Source organism: Scyliorhinus torazame, chromosome 1 (genome assembly GCF_047496885.1).
Source record: "Scyliorhinus torazame isolate Kashiwa2021f chromosome 1, sScyTor2.1, whole genome shotgun sequence".
Classification (NCBI taxonomy): Eukaryota; Metazoa; Chordata; class Chondrichthyes; order Carcharhiniformes; family Scyliorhinidae; genus Scyliorhinus; species Scyliorhinus torazame.
In genome coordinates, this window is record NC_092707.1 from 175,229,472 (window position 1) to 175,247,010 (window position 17,539).

The following is a 17,539-nucleotide window of genomic DNA, read 5'->3' on the forward strand; positions in this document are numbered from 1 at the left end:
CTCGTCTTTTTGGATCTCAATGTGACCCAGGCTATCTACACACCCTTCTCCAGACTCATCATCTACCAATTCCTTCTCTTTGGTGAATACTGATGCAAAGTATTCATTTAGTACCTCGCCCATTTCCTCTGGCTCCACACATAGGTTCCCTTGCCTATCCTTCAGTGGGCCAACCCTTTCCCTGGCTACCCTCTTGCTTTTTATGTACGTGAAGTGGTAGTTTAGTTCGTAAAGTTTATGCATGAGCAGATTTGACTGTGTGTAAATAAATGAGCATTGCTTTTGAACTTATTCACTGGTGTATCGAGTCATTGATCAGTATTCGGTTCTGAACCTTGTGGCGGTGTCGAAAGATACCTGGCGACTCTTGAGCAAACGTGATTAAATAGGGTCAAATTCAGAACCAACCAAAAGTTAGCAACATAGTTTCAAAGTTTCACCTGAGAACCAAGCTCCTAGATATTAGACTACAAGAAATCTCACAACCTGCTGTGAACTCTTCACTTTACAAAACCCCTCACTTCAACTTTAAATCATCAAATCCTTTCCAAAAATCACCGACCTTTCATGTAAGGGACTGGGAATTGTAAATCAGAGACTGAATTAACTGTAATCTGTAAAGGTGCAATATCTTTATCTGTATCCAATCTTTGTACATGTGTGTGCACGTGCATAAGAACATGTGATGTTGCATTAATTTGGGGTAAGTGTGTGAGAATAAGTAACGTTCTTTATTTTAAACTCACAAAAGTTTGCTGTGAATACATATTCAAAGGTAAGGAAAGACATAAAAAACATACTGATAAGAGAGCAAATACATTTGGTTCATGACACACTCATTCGATTAAGTTAGGGCTATGCCTCCTGTAGAAACTAACCTATAGCTACGAAATAGCACGGATCAGTCTATTTAATACTGAAATGCCTCTCACCTTTTCTTTACATTTTGCTCTAGTGTTTTGTATCCTCTGGTTAAATCTTTGACAGTTTCCATAAGCCGATTCTTGTCTATCAAAGTGCCAGATGCTGTCAGTTCCTCTGCCAGTTGTTGTAAAGTCTGTAGATCTCCTCTCTGCTTCACCATTTCTGTGCTCTCCTCCTATGGCAACCATAAACACAGTCACATGCATTAAGAAAATAGTCTGGCCCCTCTTCTTGTGTGTATTTGTAAGAACTCTTACAACACCAGGTTAAAGTCCAATAGGTTCAACCTGGTGTTGTAAGATGTCTTACTGTGCCCACCCCATTCCAACGTTGGCATCTCCACATCATGTGTGTATTTGAACTTCCCTTTATTTATCAATGTAAATGCTGGGGAATGAACACTCAATATTTTGAACGCACACCAGGAATAAACCTGCTGTAAGAGCAGACCAGCTGAGAGTGTTTCTCTTACAGCGTCTTCACTTCAAACCACATTGCAGTAGTGTGATATTTTAATTTCTTGCACATTTTAATCCAAATACCAAATTAGGCATCAAATCAAAGTGCAGTCTTACAATAATATAACTAATTGCTGAATAAGAAATTAAGATTATTTACAATTAAGTTCATTTAAAAGTAGTCACCTTTAAATTATTTTCGGGATACATTTATTGCCTACCTCAGTTGCACTTTGGTGGTGGACCTTCTTGAAATGCTGCAGTCTATGTGGTGAAGCAACTTGCTAGAATTTTGTTAGATAGCGGATCCTGGAGTTCAAACCAGCCACAATCAAGGAACCGCAATATGTCTAGTTCAGGACGGTGCATGATTTGATGGAAACTTCAAGGTGATGGTGTTCCTATGCATTGCTGCTCTTGTCCCTTTAGGTGTTGTAAGGTCACAGGTTTGGGAGGTCAAACAGTCGAGGGGAATTTCTGTGAAACATGTGGTAGATGGTACTAACGCACAGTATACCGGTGCTGAAAGAAGTGGATGTTTAAGACTGGCTGATGGGGTGCAATTAAGTGAACTTGTGTGTCCTGGATGGTGTTCAGTGAAGCAAGTGTAGCCACTGCACCCATCCAACTAACTAGAGATAATTCCATGTGCCTTATTGGTGATGGAGCAGCTTTGGGGAGTCAGCAGTTAAAACAATCCCTGCAGAATTCCGAGCCTCTTACCTAACCTATGGCCTTGATGTGGCTGGTCCAGTTCAGCAAATGTAATGATATTGCTTGTTAAGGGAAGGCAGGTTTTTACAAATAAATTTAGAATATTCAATTTTTTTTTCCAATTCAGGGTCAATTTAATGTGGCCTATCCACCTACCCTGCACATCTTTTTGGGTTGTGGGGATGAGACCCACGCAGACACGGAGAGAATGTGCAAACTCCCACGGAGAGTGATCCGGGGCCGGGAATGAACCCAGTTCCTCGGCGCTGTAAGGCAGCAGTGCTAACCACTGTGCCATTGTGCCGCCCAAAGGAAGGTAGTTAAGCTCTTTTTTGGCTCAAATGTTACTTACCACTTAATAATCCAAACCTGGATGCTGTCCAGGTTTTGCTGCATGCAAACAAGGACTGCTTCATTATTTGAGGAATTGCAAATGAAGCTGAACACTACAATCATTTAGCGAACAGCTGCATTTCTGGCTTTATAAGGGAGTGTAGGTCACTGGTGAAACAGCTTAAGATAGCTGAATCAAGAGAAGTTAATATGTTAAATTGTAAGTACGTTAAATTTTATGTGAAGCATTGTATGTTGTACGTAAAATTGTAATATGTTAAACTGTAGGAATTCTATGGACTTTGTAGTGCCTTTGCATCAGTCCTACAGTGCAGGAGGAGGCCACTCAGCCCATTGAGCCTGCACCGACCCTCCAAAAGAGCACCCCACCAGGACCTACTCCCTGCCTAACCTGCATATCTTTGGATACTGAGGGGCAACTTAGCATGGTAAATCCACCTAACCTGCGCATCACTGGACTCTGGGAGGAAACTGGAGCACCTGGAGGAAACCTATGCAGACACGGGGAGAAAGTGCAAACTCTGCGCACCAAGGCTGGAATTGAACCTGGGTCCTTGGTGCTGTGAGTAAGTAGTGCCAACCACTGTGGCACCATGCTGCCCCATTATGTAGAATTATTTTACTATGCTTGAAAACAAATGGAGAATGGTGCATTGCGACATGAAATATCAGTTTACAAACATTATATTCACCAGTATTTTCTGTGAAAAATGAGCAATATCTTTATTTGGATCTCCTCCAGCTGCCAGGCTTTGCGATTTAGTTTCCATGAACTGTCCAACGTCCTGTACCAGTTTCTCATACTGCTCCATTTTGGGGAGCAGTTTTCTCAGCTTCTCTTCCTTCTCCTGCTGTTCACTGCACACTGCTCCCAATTGGCTATTCAACTGGTCAAGTTTCTCTTGGAGTGAGGAAGCAGTTGCTCCATCTGCATTTTCAATGAAACCACAAACCATTTCCTGGATTGTGTTAATGCTGCTTTGATGACTAGCTATATCCTGCTTTAATTTCTGAAAGATACAAAAAAACAAGTTGCCTTGTACAATGAAAATAACTTATGCACTTTAATTTAAATGTGCTTTTTAATTTTATTGCTGAAAAGTAGCCATTGGCTGTTCCTGTCAATTGTACTTGCACATACACACAAAACATCTAGATGTAAGGAGAGGGGGAAGCAAGAGAAGAGGAGGTGCGAGAGAGAGAGAGAGAGAGAGAGAGAGAGAGAGGGTCGCGAGAGAGGGGGAGGGGAACGAGAGGGGGAGGAGAACGAGAGAGAGTAGCGAGAGAGGGGGAGGGGAAAGAGAGAAAGGGGAGCGAGAGAGAGAGCATGAAGGGAGCAAGAGAGAGCGAGAGTGAGAGGGGAGGGGGAGCGAGAGGGGAGGGGGAGCGAGAGGGGAGCGAGCGAGAGGGGAGCGAGCGAGAGGGGAGCGAGCGAGAGGGGAGCGAGCGAGAGGGGAGCGAGCGAGAGAGAGCGAGAGGGAGTGCGAGAGAGCGAGAGGAGAGCGAGAGGAGAGCGAGAGAGAGAGGGAGAGGGAAGTGAGAGAGAGCGAGAGGGGAGCGAGAGGGAGAGGGGAGCGAGAGGGAGAGGGCAGCGAGCGAGAGAGGGCAGCGAGCGAGAGAGGGGGAGCGAGCGAGAGAGGGGGAGCGAGCGAGAGAGGGGGAGCGAGCGAGAGAGGGGGAGCGAGCGAGAGAGGGGGAGCGAGCGAGAGAGGGGGAGCGAGCGAGAGAGGGGGAGCGAGCGAGAGAGGGGGAGCGAGCGAGAGAGGGGGAGCGAGCGAGAGAGGGGGAGCGAGCGAGAGAGGGGGAGCGAGCGAGAGAGGGGGAGCGAGCGAGAGAGGGGGAGCGAGCGAGAGAGGGGGAGCGAGCGAGAGAGGGGGAGCGAGCGAGAGAGGGGGAGCGAGCGAGAGAGGGGGAGCGAGCGAGAGAGGGGGAGCGAGCGAGGAGGAGTGAGCGAGCGAGGAGGAGCGAGCGAGCGAGGGGGAGCGAGCGAGCGAGGGGGAGCGAGCGAGCGAGGGGGAGCGAGCGAGAGAGAGGGAGCGAGCGAGAGAGGGGGAGAGAGCTAGAGAGGGGGAGAGAGCGAGAGAGGGGGAGAGAGCGAGAGAGAGCGAGAGAGGGGGAGAGAGCGAGAGAGGGGGAGAGAGCGAGAAAGGGGAGCGAGAGAGAGAGAGAGGGGGACGCGAGAGAGAGAAAGGGAAGCGAGAGAGAGAGAGAAAAAGGGAAGCGAGAGAGAGAAAGGGGAGCGAGAGAGAGAATGGGAGCAAGACCGAAAATGGGAGCAAGACACAGATGGAGCGAGAGAGAGAGCTGGAGCGAGGGAGAGAGTTGGAGCGAGGGAGAAGAAGGGGAGCGAGTGAGACGGGGACAAGAGGGAGAGAGAGAGGGGGAGCGAGAGGGAAAGAGGGGGAGCGAGAGAGAGAGAAAGAGAGATAGAGGGGGAGCTAGAGAGAGAAAGAGAGATAGAGGGGGAGCTAGAGAGAGAAAGAGAGGGAGCTAGAGAGATCAACAAAATCCTTTATTTCCTAATTCCTGGGATGTGAGGGGTGACCTATATAGAAAGACTAAATACTCGGGCCTGTATTCCTTGGAATTTAGAAGAGTGAGGGTTGACCGTATTCAGACATACAAGATCCGGAGAATGGTGAAATGTTTCCACTTGTAGGAGAGTCTCGAACAAGGGGACATAACGACAAGGTAAAGGACTGGTCTTTAAAAACTGAGGTGCCTAGAGATTTCTTCTCACAGAGGGTGGTGAACCTCTGGGATTCTCTGCCCAGAGGGTGGTGGAGGCTGCATCATGAAATGCAGTTGAGATCGGCATAGCTAAGCCATGATTGTATTGAAGAGCCTACTCTATTTCTTGTGTTTCATTACTCCATTCTAGTTCTTGAAAGAAAATACTGCCAGTTATTATGATACTACTGACAGGATAAAGAATATTATTCATGTAGGCATGCCAGCAATGATTAATCTCTTCAAAATGAAACATGTCCAAAAAGATCTATGTTTAAACAGCAGTCTCCTAGAAAATTATGATTTGATGATGTTATGATATTATGAATACTGATGATTTAATGATTTTGCCATCAATGGATGGTCTGACTGCTCTGAAAAGAAAATGTTTGAAAGAAAACTCACAGTGGTTTGGGCAAGGGTGTCTTGGATGGCAGCAGATGACACCAATAAATTATCCTGATTTTTCATGTTCTTTTCAACATCTTCCAGCCAGTCTAGTAGGTTATCCAAGCCTTCTTGAACATTTTGGGATTGAGCAATTGACATTTGCACCTTCTCATTGCGCTCTGACACCGCCTGGGACAAATTCTTATACCTCTGCGTGATAGAATCTAAAAAGGAACACAAGGTTTTGTTACAGTTTTTCAGGTTTGGGAGAACATTTCTGATAAAGAAAAGGTTAATAATGGAGTGTGAATTTCATTGTGTGCTTTCAATCAAACTTTAAACAAAGAGGGACAAGAGAAAGAATGAAGGAGAGAGTGGGGAGAGGGAGGATAAATGAGGGAAAAGTAGAAGTAAGGAGAGAGAAGAAGAAAGGGAAATGAATAAGTGTGAGAGAAAGATGAGAGAGAGAAGGGTAGATCAAAATGAGGGAAGTGGTCAGAAAAGGAAAGCAAATGTGGGAATACAAACAAAATACTGCAGTTGCCGAGAGCTGAAATCAAAACAGAAAGTGCAGAAAAACAGCAGGTCTCGCATCACTGGTGGAGAAAGAAACAATTAATATTGGATATGACTCTTCTTTAGAACAAGGTGTGCATATGATATAAACTGAAAGAACAATTTATAAATATCCCTTGAAGCCATATCTTTTCAGCAGTTACCACAGCAGATGCTGATAGCTATGCATTTCATATCTGACTATGAATGACACAATTATGAGGTTTATCAAATAATGTTCACTGGATGTATATTCACACTTTTATTAGTAATTATGATATTTCACTTCTATAAGCAATGTACTAGAAAAAACAATTTGTCAAACAATATAAATTGTAGCCGACTTGCAAGTTAGGAAATTAAAATAGAAATGGAGAGAAATAACAGTTGCAATAGCATCTGTAAGGAGAAAAGACGAACTAACTAAAATTAACAGAGACTCTCAAAACATCCGCAGTCAAATCACTATCTTGATTAAAGACATGATATTGAGTTATTCTTTCGCCAAAGACTTTAACAGAGTCAAAATTTCTCAATCTGGAAAAAGTTACATAAAAAACACCCATGTGTAAAAGAGGCCTGGGAATATAAATACAGTTTTTAGCAAGTTTGGCCATGTGACTAGTTTATAATCATATGAGCGTCTGCTTGAGAACTGTATTCTCCTTAGCTTAAAATGTAGGTTTAAATTTGATGGGCTCAATATTGTTCAAGGAAGAAACAGTCCATGTCCTTGAAATATGCTCAATATAAATTCAGGCACCTAACATCAAAGAGAAATTTTAACTACCAATGTATTCCTTGACAGAGTTCTTGTTCAGAATTCAAGTTTGGGGGTAATACTACAACTGCTCCTTACTTGAGCCCAAATTTGTACAAACGGCATGCCTATTGGAGATAGATTTTGTCAACCTTGGGAAGGTAGAGTGTTTCATCTCCTTCGTCAATAGAAATCAATACTGATGCCTTCTTTTAATTCACCTGACAGTTTTACAGAAGCCTTTTCATTTAAAATGCGAGAATCTTAATGGTTAGAGCACAAATAATAGTTTTCTAATAAAAAGCTGCATCAGAAGGCAGCGCAGTGGTTAGCACTACTGCCTCATGCCGCAGAGGACTCGGGTTTGATCCCGGCCCCTGGTCACTGCCCATGTGGAGTTTGCATATTCTCCGTGTCTCACCACCCACAACCCAAAGATGTGCAGGGTAGGAGGATTGGCCACGCTAAATTGCTCCTTAATTGGAATTTTAAAAAAAAGCTACATAAGGCCATTGCCTCTGCCATTTTGCCACATGTAGTTAATTGAATCATTTCTTTTTATTAGTTCATGGGGTGTGGGTGTCACTGGTGAGGCCAGCATTTAATGCTCATCCTTAACTGCCCTTGAAAGGAGGTGCCTTCCTTAACAGCTGCAGTCTATATGGAGTAGGTACACCCAGTGTTGTTAGTCAGAGAGTTCCGGGATTTTAGCTCAGTGGCAGCGAAGGAACAGAGATATATCCCAAGTCAGGATCGTGTGTGGCTTGGAGAGGAACCTGCAGGTGGTTTTTCCATGCATTAGCTGCCTTCACCCTTCTAACTGCTATAGATCACAAGCTGTTGTCGAAGGAGCCATGATGAGTTGCTGCAGTGCATCTTATAGATGATACACACAGCTGGCACTGTGCATCAATGATGGAGGGCTTGAATGTTTAAGATGGTGGATGAAGTGCCAATCAAGTGTGCTGCATATGGGCATGGACTGCTGTAGTATCTGAGGAGTCATGAATGGTGCTGAACATTGTGCAATCACCAGCAAACATCCCCAATTCAGACCTTATGATGGAAGGAAGGTCACTAATGAAGCAGCTGAAAATGATTGGACCTAGGACATTAACTACCCTGAGGAGCTCCTGCAGTGATGTCCCGGGCTGAAGTAGTTGACCTTCCAGTGACCACAGCCATCTTCCTTTGTGTTGGGTATGAGTTTCCCCCAATTCCCATCGATTCCAGTTATGCTGGAGCTACTTGATGCCACCTTGGTCAACTGCTACCTTGATGTCAAGGCAGTCACTCTGACCTCACCTCCTCAGTTCAGCTTTTTTGTCCATGTTTCGGCCAAGGCACATCAGGAGCCGAGTGCCATGGACAGAATCCAAACTGGGCATCATTGAGTAGGTTATGCTGAGTACATGCTGGTTGATAGCACTGTCGATGACACCTTCCATAACTTTATTGATGATCGAATAAACTGATGGGATGATAATTGGCCGGGTTGGGTTTGTCCTGCTTTTTGTGGACAGGACGTACTTGGGCAACTTTCCACATTCCTGGGTGGATGCCAGTGCTGCAGCTGAGCTCGAATAGCTTGGCTCAGGGTGCAGCTTGTTCTGGAGCAGAAGTCTTCAGTGCTAATGCTGGAATGTTGTCAGGTTCCATGGTCTTTGCAATTTCCAATATCTTCACCCATTCCTTGATATCACGTGAAGTGAATCAAATTGGCTGAAGACTGGCATCTGCGACGCTGGGAACTTAGGAGGAAGCCAAAATGGACCACCCACTCAGCACTTGAGGCTCAAGATGGCTGCAAATGCCTTGGCTTCATCTTTCGCACAAATGTGCTGGTCTCCCCCATCACTGACGATGGAGAAATTTGTGGAGCCTCCTCCTCCAATGAGTTGTTTGATCATCCACAATGATTCCTGACTGGATGAGGCAGGACTGCAGAGCTTAGATCTGATCCGTTAGCTGTGGGATCACATAGCTTTATCTATTGCACGCTGCTTCCACTGCTGGGCATGCAAGTAGTCCTGTGTTGTAACTTCACCAGGTTGACTCCTCATGTTTAGACATGCTTGGTGCTGCACCTTTTATACCCTCTTCATTGAACCGGTGCTGATCCCCCAGTTTGATGATAACAGTAGAGTGGGGGATATTCGGGCCATGAGCTTACAGATTGTGGTTGAATACAACGCTGCTGCTGCTGATGACCTCAGTGCCTCACGGATGCCCAATTTTTGAGTTACTAGATCTGTTTGAAATCACTTAGCACAGTGGTAGTGCCAAGCAACATATTGGATGATATCCTCAATGTGACAATGGGATTTTATCTCCACAAGGCCTGCGTGTTGGCATTCCTACGGATTCAGTCATAGACAGATGCACTGGTGACAGGTAGATTGATGAGAAGGTCAAGTATATTTCCCTCTTGTTGGTTCCCTCACTACCTGCTGCAGACCCAGTCCAGCAGCTAAAATCTTCAGGGGTTGACCAGCTAGGTCAGTAGAGGTGCTACTAAGCCACTCTTGGTGATGAACATTGAAGTTCTCCACCTAGAGTACATTCTGTGCTCTTGCCACCTTCAGTGCTTCATCTAAGTGGTGTTCAACATGGAAGAGTTCAGATTTATCAGTTGAGGGGTGCGTGTAGGGTTTCAGTAGGTGGTAATTAGCAGGAGGTTTCCTTGCCTATTTTGACCGAGGTTTCATGGGGTCCAGAGTCAATGCTGAGGACACCCAAGGCAACTCTTCTCTATGTATGTCATTGTACTGCCACCTCTAATAGATCTGTCCTGTTGGTTGGACACAATAAATCCAGGGATGGTGATGGTGTTATCTGGGGCATTGCCTGTAAGCTAAGTTCATGGATGACTAAGTCGGGGTGTTCTAGAATCATAGAATCACTAGTGCAGAAAGAGGCCATGCGGCCCATCGAGTCTGCACCGACTCTCTGAAACAGCACCCTACGTAGGACCACACTATCCCCATGACCCGTAACCCCACCTAACCTTTTGGACACTAAGGGGCAATTTAGCATGGCCAATTCACCTAACCCGCACATCTTTGGATTGTGTGTTGCTTTCATAGTATGTGGGACAGCTCTCCAAATTCTGTCAAAAGCCCAGAGATGTTACTAAGGAGGGTTACTAAGGAGGGCTTTGTAGGGTCGGCAAGGCTGGGTATGCCTAGGTCGTATGCCGGGTGATCTTGCCTGTTTCATTCCTGACCGACTTTTTGTAGTCGTTTGATACAATTCAGTGACCTGCCAGGGCACTTCACAGGGCATTTAAGAGTCATTAGTGGTCAGTCATTTAAGAGTCACATGTAGGTCAGGCCAGGTAAGGACAGCAGATTTCCTTCCCTAAAGGATATTTGTGAACAACATGGATTATTAACACAATCAATAATAGTTCCCATGCCATTCCTCTCATATCATTCTATTCCTCCCATCGCACCTAAGCCATCTCCATCCCATATTTTGCCATTCCACCCTTCCCATGCAATTTCTCTCATGTTGCCATTACTGACACCAGTTTAAAAAAAAAAAAATTTAGAGCACCCAATAATTTTTTTTCCATTTAAGGGGCAATTTAGAGTGGCCAATCCACCTAACCTGCACATCTTTGGGATGTAGGAGTGAAACCCACACAGACACGGGGAGAATTTGCAAACTCCAACACAGACAGTGGCCCGGGTCCGGGATTGAACCCGGGTCCGCAGCACCATAGGCAGCAGTGCTAACCACTGCACCACCGTGCCGCCCTACTGACACCAGTATTTAATTCCAGATTTATTAATCAAATTTAAATTCTGCCAGCTGCCAAGGTAGGATTTGAGTCCACATTCCCAGGACATTAGCATGGGGCTCTGGATTACTGGTCCAGTGACATTACCACCATCCCCAATGCCATCCTTTCATTTCATCCCTTCTGTAGCTCCTAGACCATCACCGTTCCAATTTCATCCTTCAGGGAAAAAGTCTGTTTAGCCAGAGAAATTTGTTGTTAGGTTCTCCTAATTTTCCTCTGCCTTTGTTTTCTACCAACTCCTTCACTCCACCATCAACTGTTGGCAGCCTCAGGTCCGTCATACTTTTCCATCCATGTCCCACATGCTTCTGCGCGTGCTGGGCACTGCCCACTAAATAAACCCACGAGCAGGCCCAGAAACTTACCAATTGAAACAGTCCAGACAGACAAAACCGGATTATAGATTTAACATATCTTCATTAATTATAGCTGCTGACAGAAGTGCGTACTTGCAATATTGTTTGTTTGTCTTTCAAATTCCCACTATTTATTATTGTTCGGCATGATTTGAAAGTTATTCTGGTTTCCAATGAATCACCTCAGACTTTTAGAAACAGTTGGCTAGAACAACATTATTCTGACATAATTAGTTGCTTCATTAATTTAGTGCCAATATGTTACTGTGATTGACAGACTCCATGCAGAAAATCCCATTTGGTTCAGTTTTCATTTTCACAATCTCCAAACTAGGTATGATTAACCCAACAATTCGAAATGCAGTAATTTCAAACGACTTAACACTGCAACTATGTGCCACTGCAGCAAAGACATCATTCAATAAATATGTGTTATGCAATACCGAGGGGATTCTGGCATATTTGCCTGGATCACCACACCGTCCCATTATGTTAAATTTCATACAGAACATAGCTACTCTGAAATATTGTAGTACTTTATAAAATATTAGAATTTGTTTACATGTAGTCCTTAATTGTTCAGAAATCTTTAGTCTAAAACAGTTGTATTTCTTCAAGTTTTTCAATCATTGTTCATGTGACTCGAAGCTATACACTATATCAGATTTATGAGCTGCCTTATGAAAATAAGTGAACACGTTTGAAACCATATAACTACAGCTCATTTATAAGAATGTGATCCAGAAAGTTCAGTGGGTCATTCATATTTAACTGTTGAAGAATCTTGTAGCAATTGCTGATGGGAAGTATTGTTTTCTTGTACTTATCATTGAAGAACTTCACTTTGGTGTAAACCATTGATATTGAAAGCTATACCTGTTCTTTGTTGAATTTGATCCTGGTCTGGAACAAGGTCATCATCCAAGGATAGTAATGATTTTGTTGCTTTCTGTAACTTTTCTACAGTGACTTGGTGTTCAGCTAAATCACCCTGAAGCACCTGTAATTATACAACTGCAAAGTGAGACATCCAGAATACAAATTAATAATTAACTGCAAGAATTACTCCTGTAACAATTACAGTCTCACAAAATGCAAATATTAACGAGATAAAATTAACAAAAATGTTCACTAAACAGTTTGGAACAGCTTTAAAAGTTACAGGTAAAATCCAGCAATCTACAACACCAACAACATGCATTCATATTCTGCATTTAACCTAGTCAAGTTTCTCATGGCATTTCACAACTGTGTGACCATTACGGAGTGTTTATTAGAACGGGATTGGATTTGACTTTTATTTCATAATGGTTTATGTATGATAAAAATACAACAACGTAAATCCTTTGTTCTGTGTAAAGTACTACAATGCTGCTCTGGTGGATTAATGCTCTGACATACAGAATACAAGAACCTTTCTATAAAAGTGCTTTAAATAGTCTCAACTCTCCTTGGCTAGGGAGGGGAAAAATTGACAAAAGGACTTAGGCTTCTGATTGGCATTCAGTACTCCTGTGGGCGAATACATGCACTTGGATGTTTGGGCAACATTTGGGCACCACTGTTATAGTCTGTTGACACAGTCCTTCTCGGAGCAGAACAGTCATTTGGGCAAAAAATATTGAAAAGGTGTTGCCCACAGGCAGCCTTCAGGCAATGAAGAGAGAAAATTGTCGAAGCATGTAAAGATCTGTGACATGGATTTTCTGAGTGCTATTATATTAGTACTGGCAGTAAACCGTTTCAAATAAAATAAGCTAGTGTTTGAAGAGGCGATAGGGAAGGGAGTGCTGCCACAAACCTTGGGGCAGGCATAGATTTCACTGTTGCTAAAAAAGGACGAGGATCCGACAGAGTGTGGGTCGTATAGGCCCATATCACTTCTGAATGTGGACGCAAAAGTGTTGGCGAAGGTACTGGCGGGTAGGCTGGAGGAGTGCCTCCCGAAGGTGATAGGGGACGATCAGATGGGGTTCGTGAAAGGGAGGCAGCTGTTTTCGAATATTAGGAGGGTTTTGAACGTCGTTATGGCACCGGCGGAAGGGTGGGAAACAGAGTTGGTTGTAGCATTGGACGCCGAGAAGACATTTGATCGTGTAGAATGGGGGTACCTGATGGCAGTGCTGGAGCGGTTTGGGATTGGACCAAGATTTGTGAACTGGGTAAAGCTATTATATAAGCAGCCGAAGGCGAGTGTCCACACAAACAATATCAGTTCAAGATGCTTTTCTCTCCACCGTGGGACAAGACAGGGATGTCCTCTCCCCCCCTGCTGTTTGCACTTGCAATTGAGCCATTGGCCATCGCATTAAGAAGTTCGGGAGCATGGAAAGGAATAGCGCGGGGGGGGGGGGGGGGGGGGGGGGGGGGGAGATAGAGCATAGGGTGAACTTTCTGCCGACGACTTACTGCTGTATGTGTCGGAACCGAGTGCGTCGATAGGACGAATATTGAAGCTACTGCGGATATTTGGGTCTTTCTCAGGGTACAAGCTGAACCTGGATAAGAGTGAGTGTTTTGTGGTGTCTCGGCCGGGGGTGGGGGCAGGGGTGTGGGGGCTGCCATTCCGTAGGGCAGGGAGTCACTTTAGGTATCTGGGGGTGCAGGTTGCCCGGGAGTGGGGGAGGCTTCGCAGGTACAACATCACTAGTTTGGCGGGGAAAGCCGATCTGGCAAGGTGGGATGGGCTTCCTCTGTCACTGGCGGATCGGGTACAGGCGGTTAAAATGAATGTGTTGCCGCGATTTCTGCTTATTTTTCAATGCCTACCGATTTTCCTGCCAAAGTCTTTCTTCAGTGACATTGAGGGAAGGATTACCTCGTTCATATGGGGAGGGAAGGTGACCAGAGTGAGAAAGGTGTTGCTGCAGAGGGGAAGGCAGGCAGGGGGTTTGGGTCTCCCGAACCTGTTGTACTACTACTGGGTGGCGAATGTGGAGAAGGTGCGGAGCTGGGTCAGAGGGGTTAATTCCCAGTGGGTCAGAATGGAGGAGAGTTTGTGCAGGGGGTCGGGGCTGAAAGCACTAGTAAAAGCGCCGCTCCCGATAGCTCCGGGGTAATACTCAGGGAGTCCGGTAATAATAGCTTCATTGAAAATCTGGAGGCAGTTTCGCCAACACTTCGGGTTGGGGGCAGGGTCAAGGGAAATGCCGATTCGGGGGAACCACAGATTTGAGCCAGGGAGGTGGGATGGAAGATTTCGGAAATGGGAAGAGAAGGGGATTAAGACGCTAAAAGATTTGTTTCTTCGGGGTCGGTTTGCAGGATTGAGGGAGCTGGAAGCAAAGTATGGGTTGGAGCAGGGAGAAGTGTTTAGGTACATGCAGGTTCGTGATTTTGCCAGGAAGGAGATACAGAGCTTCCCAGAGGAACCGGCCTCCACATTGCTGGAGGAGGTGCTGACGACAAGGGGACTGGAGAAGGGGGCAGTGTCAGCGGTGTACGGAGCTATTTTGGAAGAGGATAAGGCACCACTGGAAGGGGTCAAAGTAAAGTGGGAGGAAGAGCTGGGAGAGGTTATAGAGGAGGGGGTCTGGTGTGAGGTGCTCCGGAGAGTGAATGCCTCCACTTCACATGCGAGGCTGAGACAGCTGAAGGTGTTATATAGAGCATACCTCACGAGAGCGAGGATGAGCCGATTTTTTGAAGGAGTAGAGGATGTGTGTGAGCGTTGTAGGGGGAGCCCCACTAATCACATTCATATGTTTTGGTCCTGTCCAAAGCTAGGGGATTACTGGAAGGAGGTTTTTAGGGTAATTTCCAAGGTGGTGCGCGTGAAACTGGACCCGGGTCCCCGGGAGACCATATTCGTGATGTCAGACCAGCCAGGGTTGGAAACGGGTGTGGAGGCAGATGGCATAGCCTTCGCCTTGTTGATCGCCCGAATGCGGATCCTGCTGGGATGGAGAGCAGCCTCTCCACCCAGTGCCCTGGCGTGGTGAGGGGACCTGTTGGTATACTTGACCCGTGAGAAGGTTAAGTTCGAACTGAGGGGAAGCTCGGAGGGGTTCTACAAGTCATGGGCACTATTTATTATGCACTTTCAAGAACTGGATAATATAGAACATTAGTTGGGGGGGATGGATGGGAGGGGAAGGGGGCTGTGTATATTAAGAGTGACTATGGGTAATCCCTGATTCCTTTTTGTCATTTGTCTATGTAAACATGCGGGCTGATGTTTGGGGGTTGGTGGGAGGATGGGAGCGTTGTTACTGTTATGGGGATTGACATATCTGTTGCTGGTTATTGTTTATTGTTGGTGGATGTAAATTCGGGAGAAAATGTGAAAAAGGAGGAGAATAAAAATACTTTAAAAAAAATAAGCAGGTTATTGATTGTCAGTGTTACAATACCAGTTGGAAAATCTGGATTTGTCATAATTGTTTTACAGATGCAAGAATGTATTAGGGAAATATCTTCAGGTAATTTATACAGATGATGTACAGACAACATTCCAAAATAGGGTATCACAATTATCTTGACAAGCTTGTATATTGCTCCAGCTTTACTATAATTAAAAAGGACCCATTCCAAATTTACAAAAAAAGTGAAACTTTTCTCAAAGAACCACATTTATTGAGGAAATGTACAAGATATTACCAATATTTAGATACAAAATCATACACATGGTTCTTAAACTAAAATGAAATTTTGCTGGAGCATCCAGGAGTACATCCCAGATATAGCATCCAAGACTGTTAAATAATGCAACATATGAAATTTTGTTTAGTCCATAAATGCAATTTGTTTGAAAACATTACAACAGTTTCTCACAGTAAACAAATCAAGCACTTTACTTCATAAAGCAAAAGTAAGCTAAATCCATTTTTTTTTTTTTTTTCGCAGTGTTGCAGCTTCCCTTAGCTACAGGCAACATGTACATCATAACTTGAGACAGCCCTATCTTTAATCACTAAAACCATCAAGAACGCAATGGAAAATTAGATGCGTGACATATGAGAATTGCATTTTGCCACAAGAAAGGTTCTGGGGGAAAAAAAATCAACTCATCCTTCAACTGGATGGTTTGCATTTAACATATTATATACAGTCAAATTACAATTAACTTAATGAATAATCTAAAGTTAGTACGGGTCAGAATTTTAAAATTTCACCCACAAAATTCCCATAGAGGCCACAGTAAAGGCATTAAAGGTAATCGACCAGAAAGAAAATACAGAACAGGTCTTTCCGACACTTCCGATCCCAGCAAAGGCAAGTCCCCCCCTCCCCCATGGCACGTTCATAGATTATCATAGAATTTACAGTGCAGAAGGAGGCCATTCGGCCCAACAAGTCTGCACCAGCTCTTGGAAAGAGCACCAGACCCAAGGTCAACACCTCCACACTATCCCCATAACCCAGTAACCCCACCCAACACTAAGGGCAATTTTGGACACTAAGAACAATTTATCATGGCCAATCCACCTAACCTGCACATCTTTGGACTGTGGGAGGAAACCGGAGCACCCAGAGGAAACCCACGCACACATGGGGAGGATGTGCAGACTCCGCACAGACAGTGACCCAAGCCGGAATCAAACCTGGGACCCTGGAGCTGTGAAGCAATTGTGCTATCCACAATGCTACCGTGCTGCCCAGCACGTAACACAGCAGCAGGACTGGCGAGACACAAAACATGATGTAGAGATCGGTGGGACTGGAAGGGAAAACATGCCGCGGAGGGTGGGGGGAATCCCACCCACTGCCTTGCATTTAATAGCGCCTAATCATATCTCGGAAATGTCTTAAAACACTTTGATAATGATAAATTAATTTGTTATATCGTGACTGACACAGTAAAGGTGCTATGTAAATGCAAGCTGATGTTGCACAAAGGTCAGAAAAGCATATGTTCTTCGCAAAATCTCAGAGCTCCACTTGAAGGTTAAATTCTACAGGAGCCCACCAAGAAGCATCTATACTTGATAAACCTGCAAAGAAATGGAATCTGGAAAGAAAGGAAAACATTAAGGGCAAGATATTCCAGCCTTTCCTGCTGACAGGATGTTTCAGTCACTACCAAAGGCGATCCCCAGGCCTGGCAGGCTCCCCAACGGCAGGACGTGCAAGTCACACAAAACACTGTAGAGATCAGTGGGATCAGAAAATCCAGCTGGTGGCTAAGGGCGAGCCACCTTCGCTGCCAGAAAATCCCGCCCTAACACTATGATGATTTCCAACTCTTGTGATTTGTTCTTATAGAAGGGACTGTATTTCTGGAAACCATGGCTCTTTTACCATTCAATATTGCAAAAATCATCTTACTTGATACTTTAATGGGATGAATAACCTCTGGCTTCTCACACTCTGTGGTTCTACAAAGTAGGAGAAGCTAAGGAAACTCCTGAGCTATGTCTTCATGTCACTCATGCCGTACTGCTGATGTGAAAATACTTACTCCATCCTGCAGTAAAATATCATCTCATCTTGAGTGAACAGAACACCAAACGCAATTTTCAGAATGTACTTGATGAATTGAAAACAATGT

General features: G+C 44.7%; 1 protein-coding gene across 28 annotated transcripts in view; it reads right to left on the bottom strand.

Moving 5' to 3' along the window:
• The window catches only part of macf1a (microtubule actin crosslinking factor 1a), a 999,246-nt gene that overhangs the window by 237,832 nt on the left and 743,875 nt on the right, over positions 1 to 17,539 (bottom strand). For all 28 annotated transcript variants that reach the window (XM_072501197.1, XM_072501201.1, XM_072501190.1 and 25 more), the window contains 4 exons: positions 11,926 to 12,049; positions 5,586 to 5,794; positions 3,143 to 3,460; positions 933 to 1,099 (listed from right to left, as the gene is read on the bottom strand). In XM_072501197.1, the coding sequence (XP_072357298.1) occupies positions 933 to 1,099; positions 3,143 to 3,460; positions 5,586 to 5,794; positions 11,926 to 12,049 (818 nt within the window). The remainder of the gene's footprint in view (positions 1 to 932; positions 1,100 to 3,142; positions 3,461 to 5,585; positions 5,795 to 11,925; positions 12,050 to 17,539) is intronic.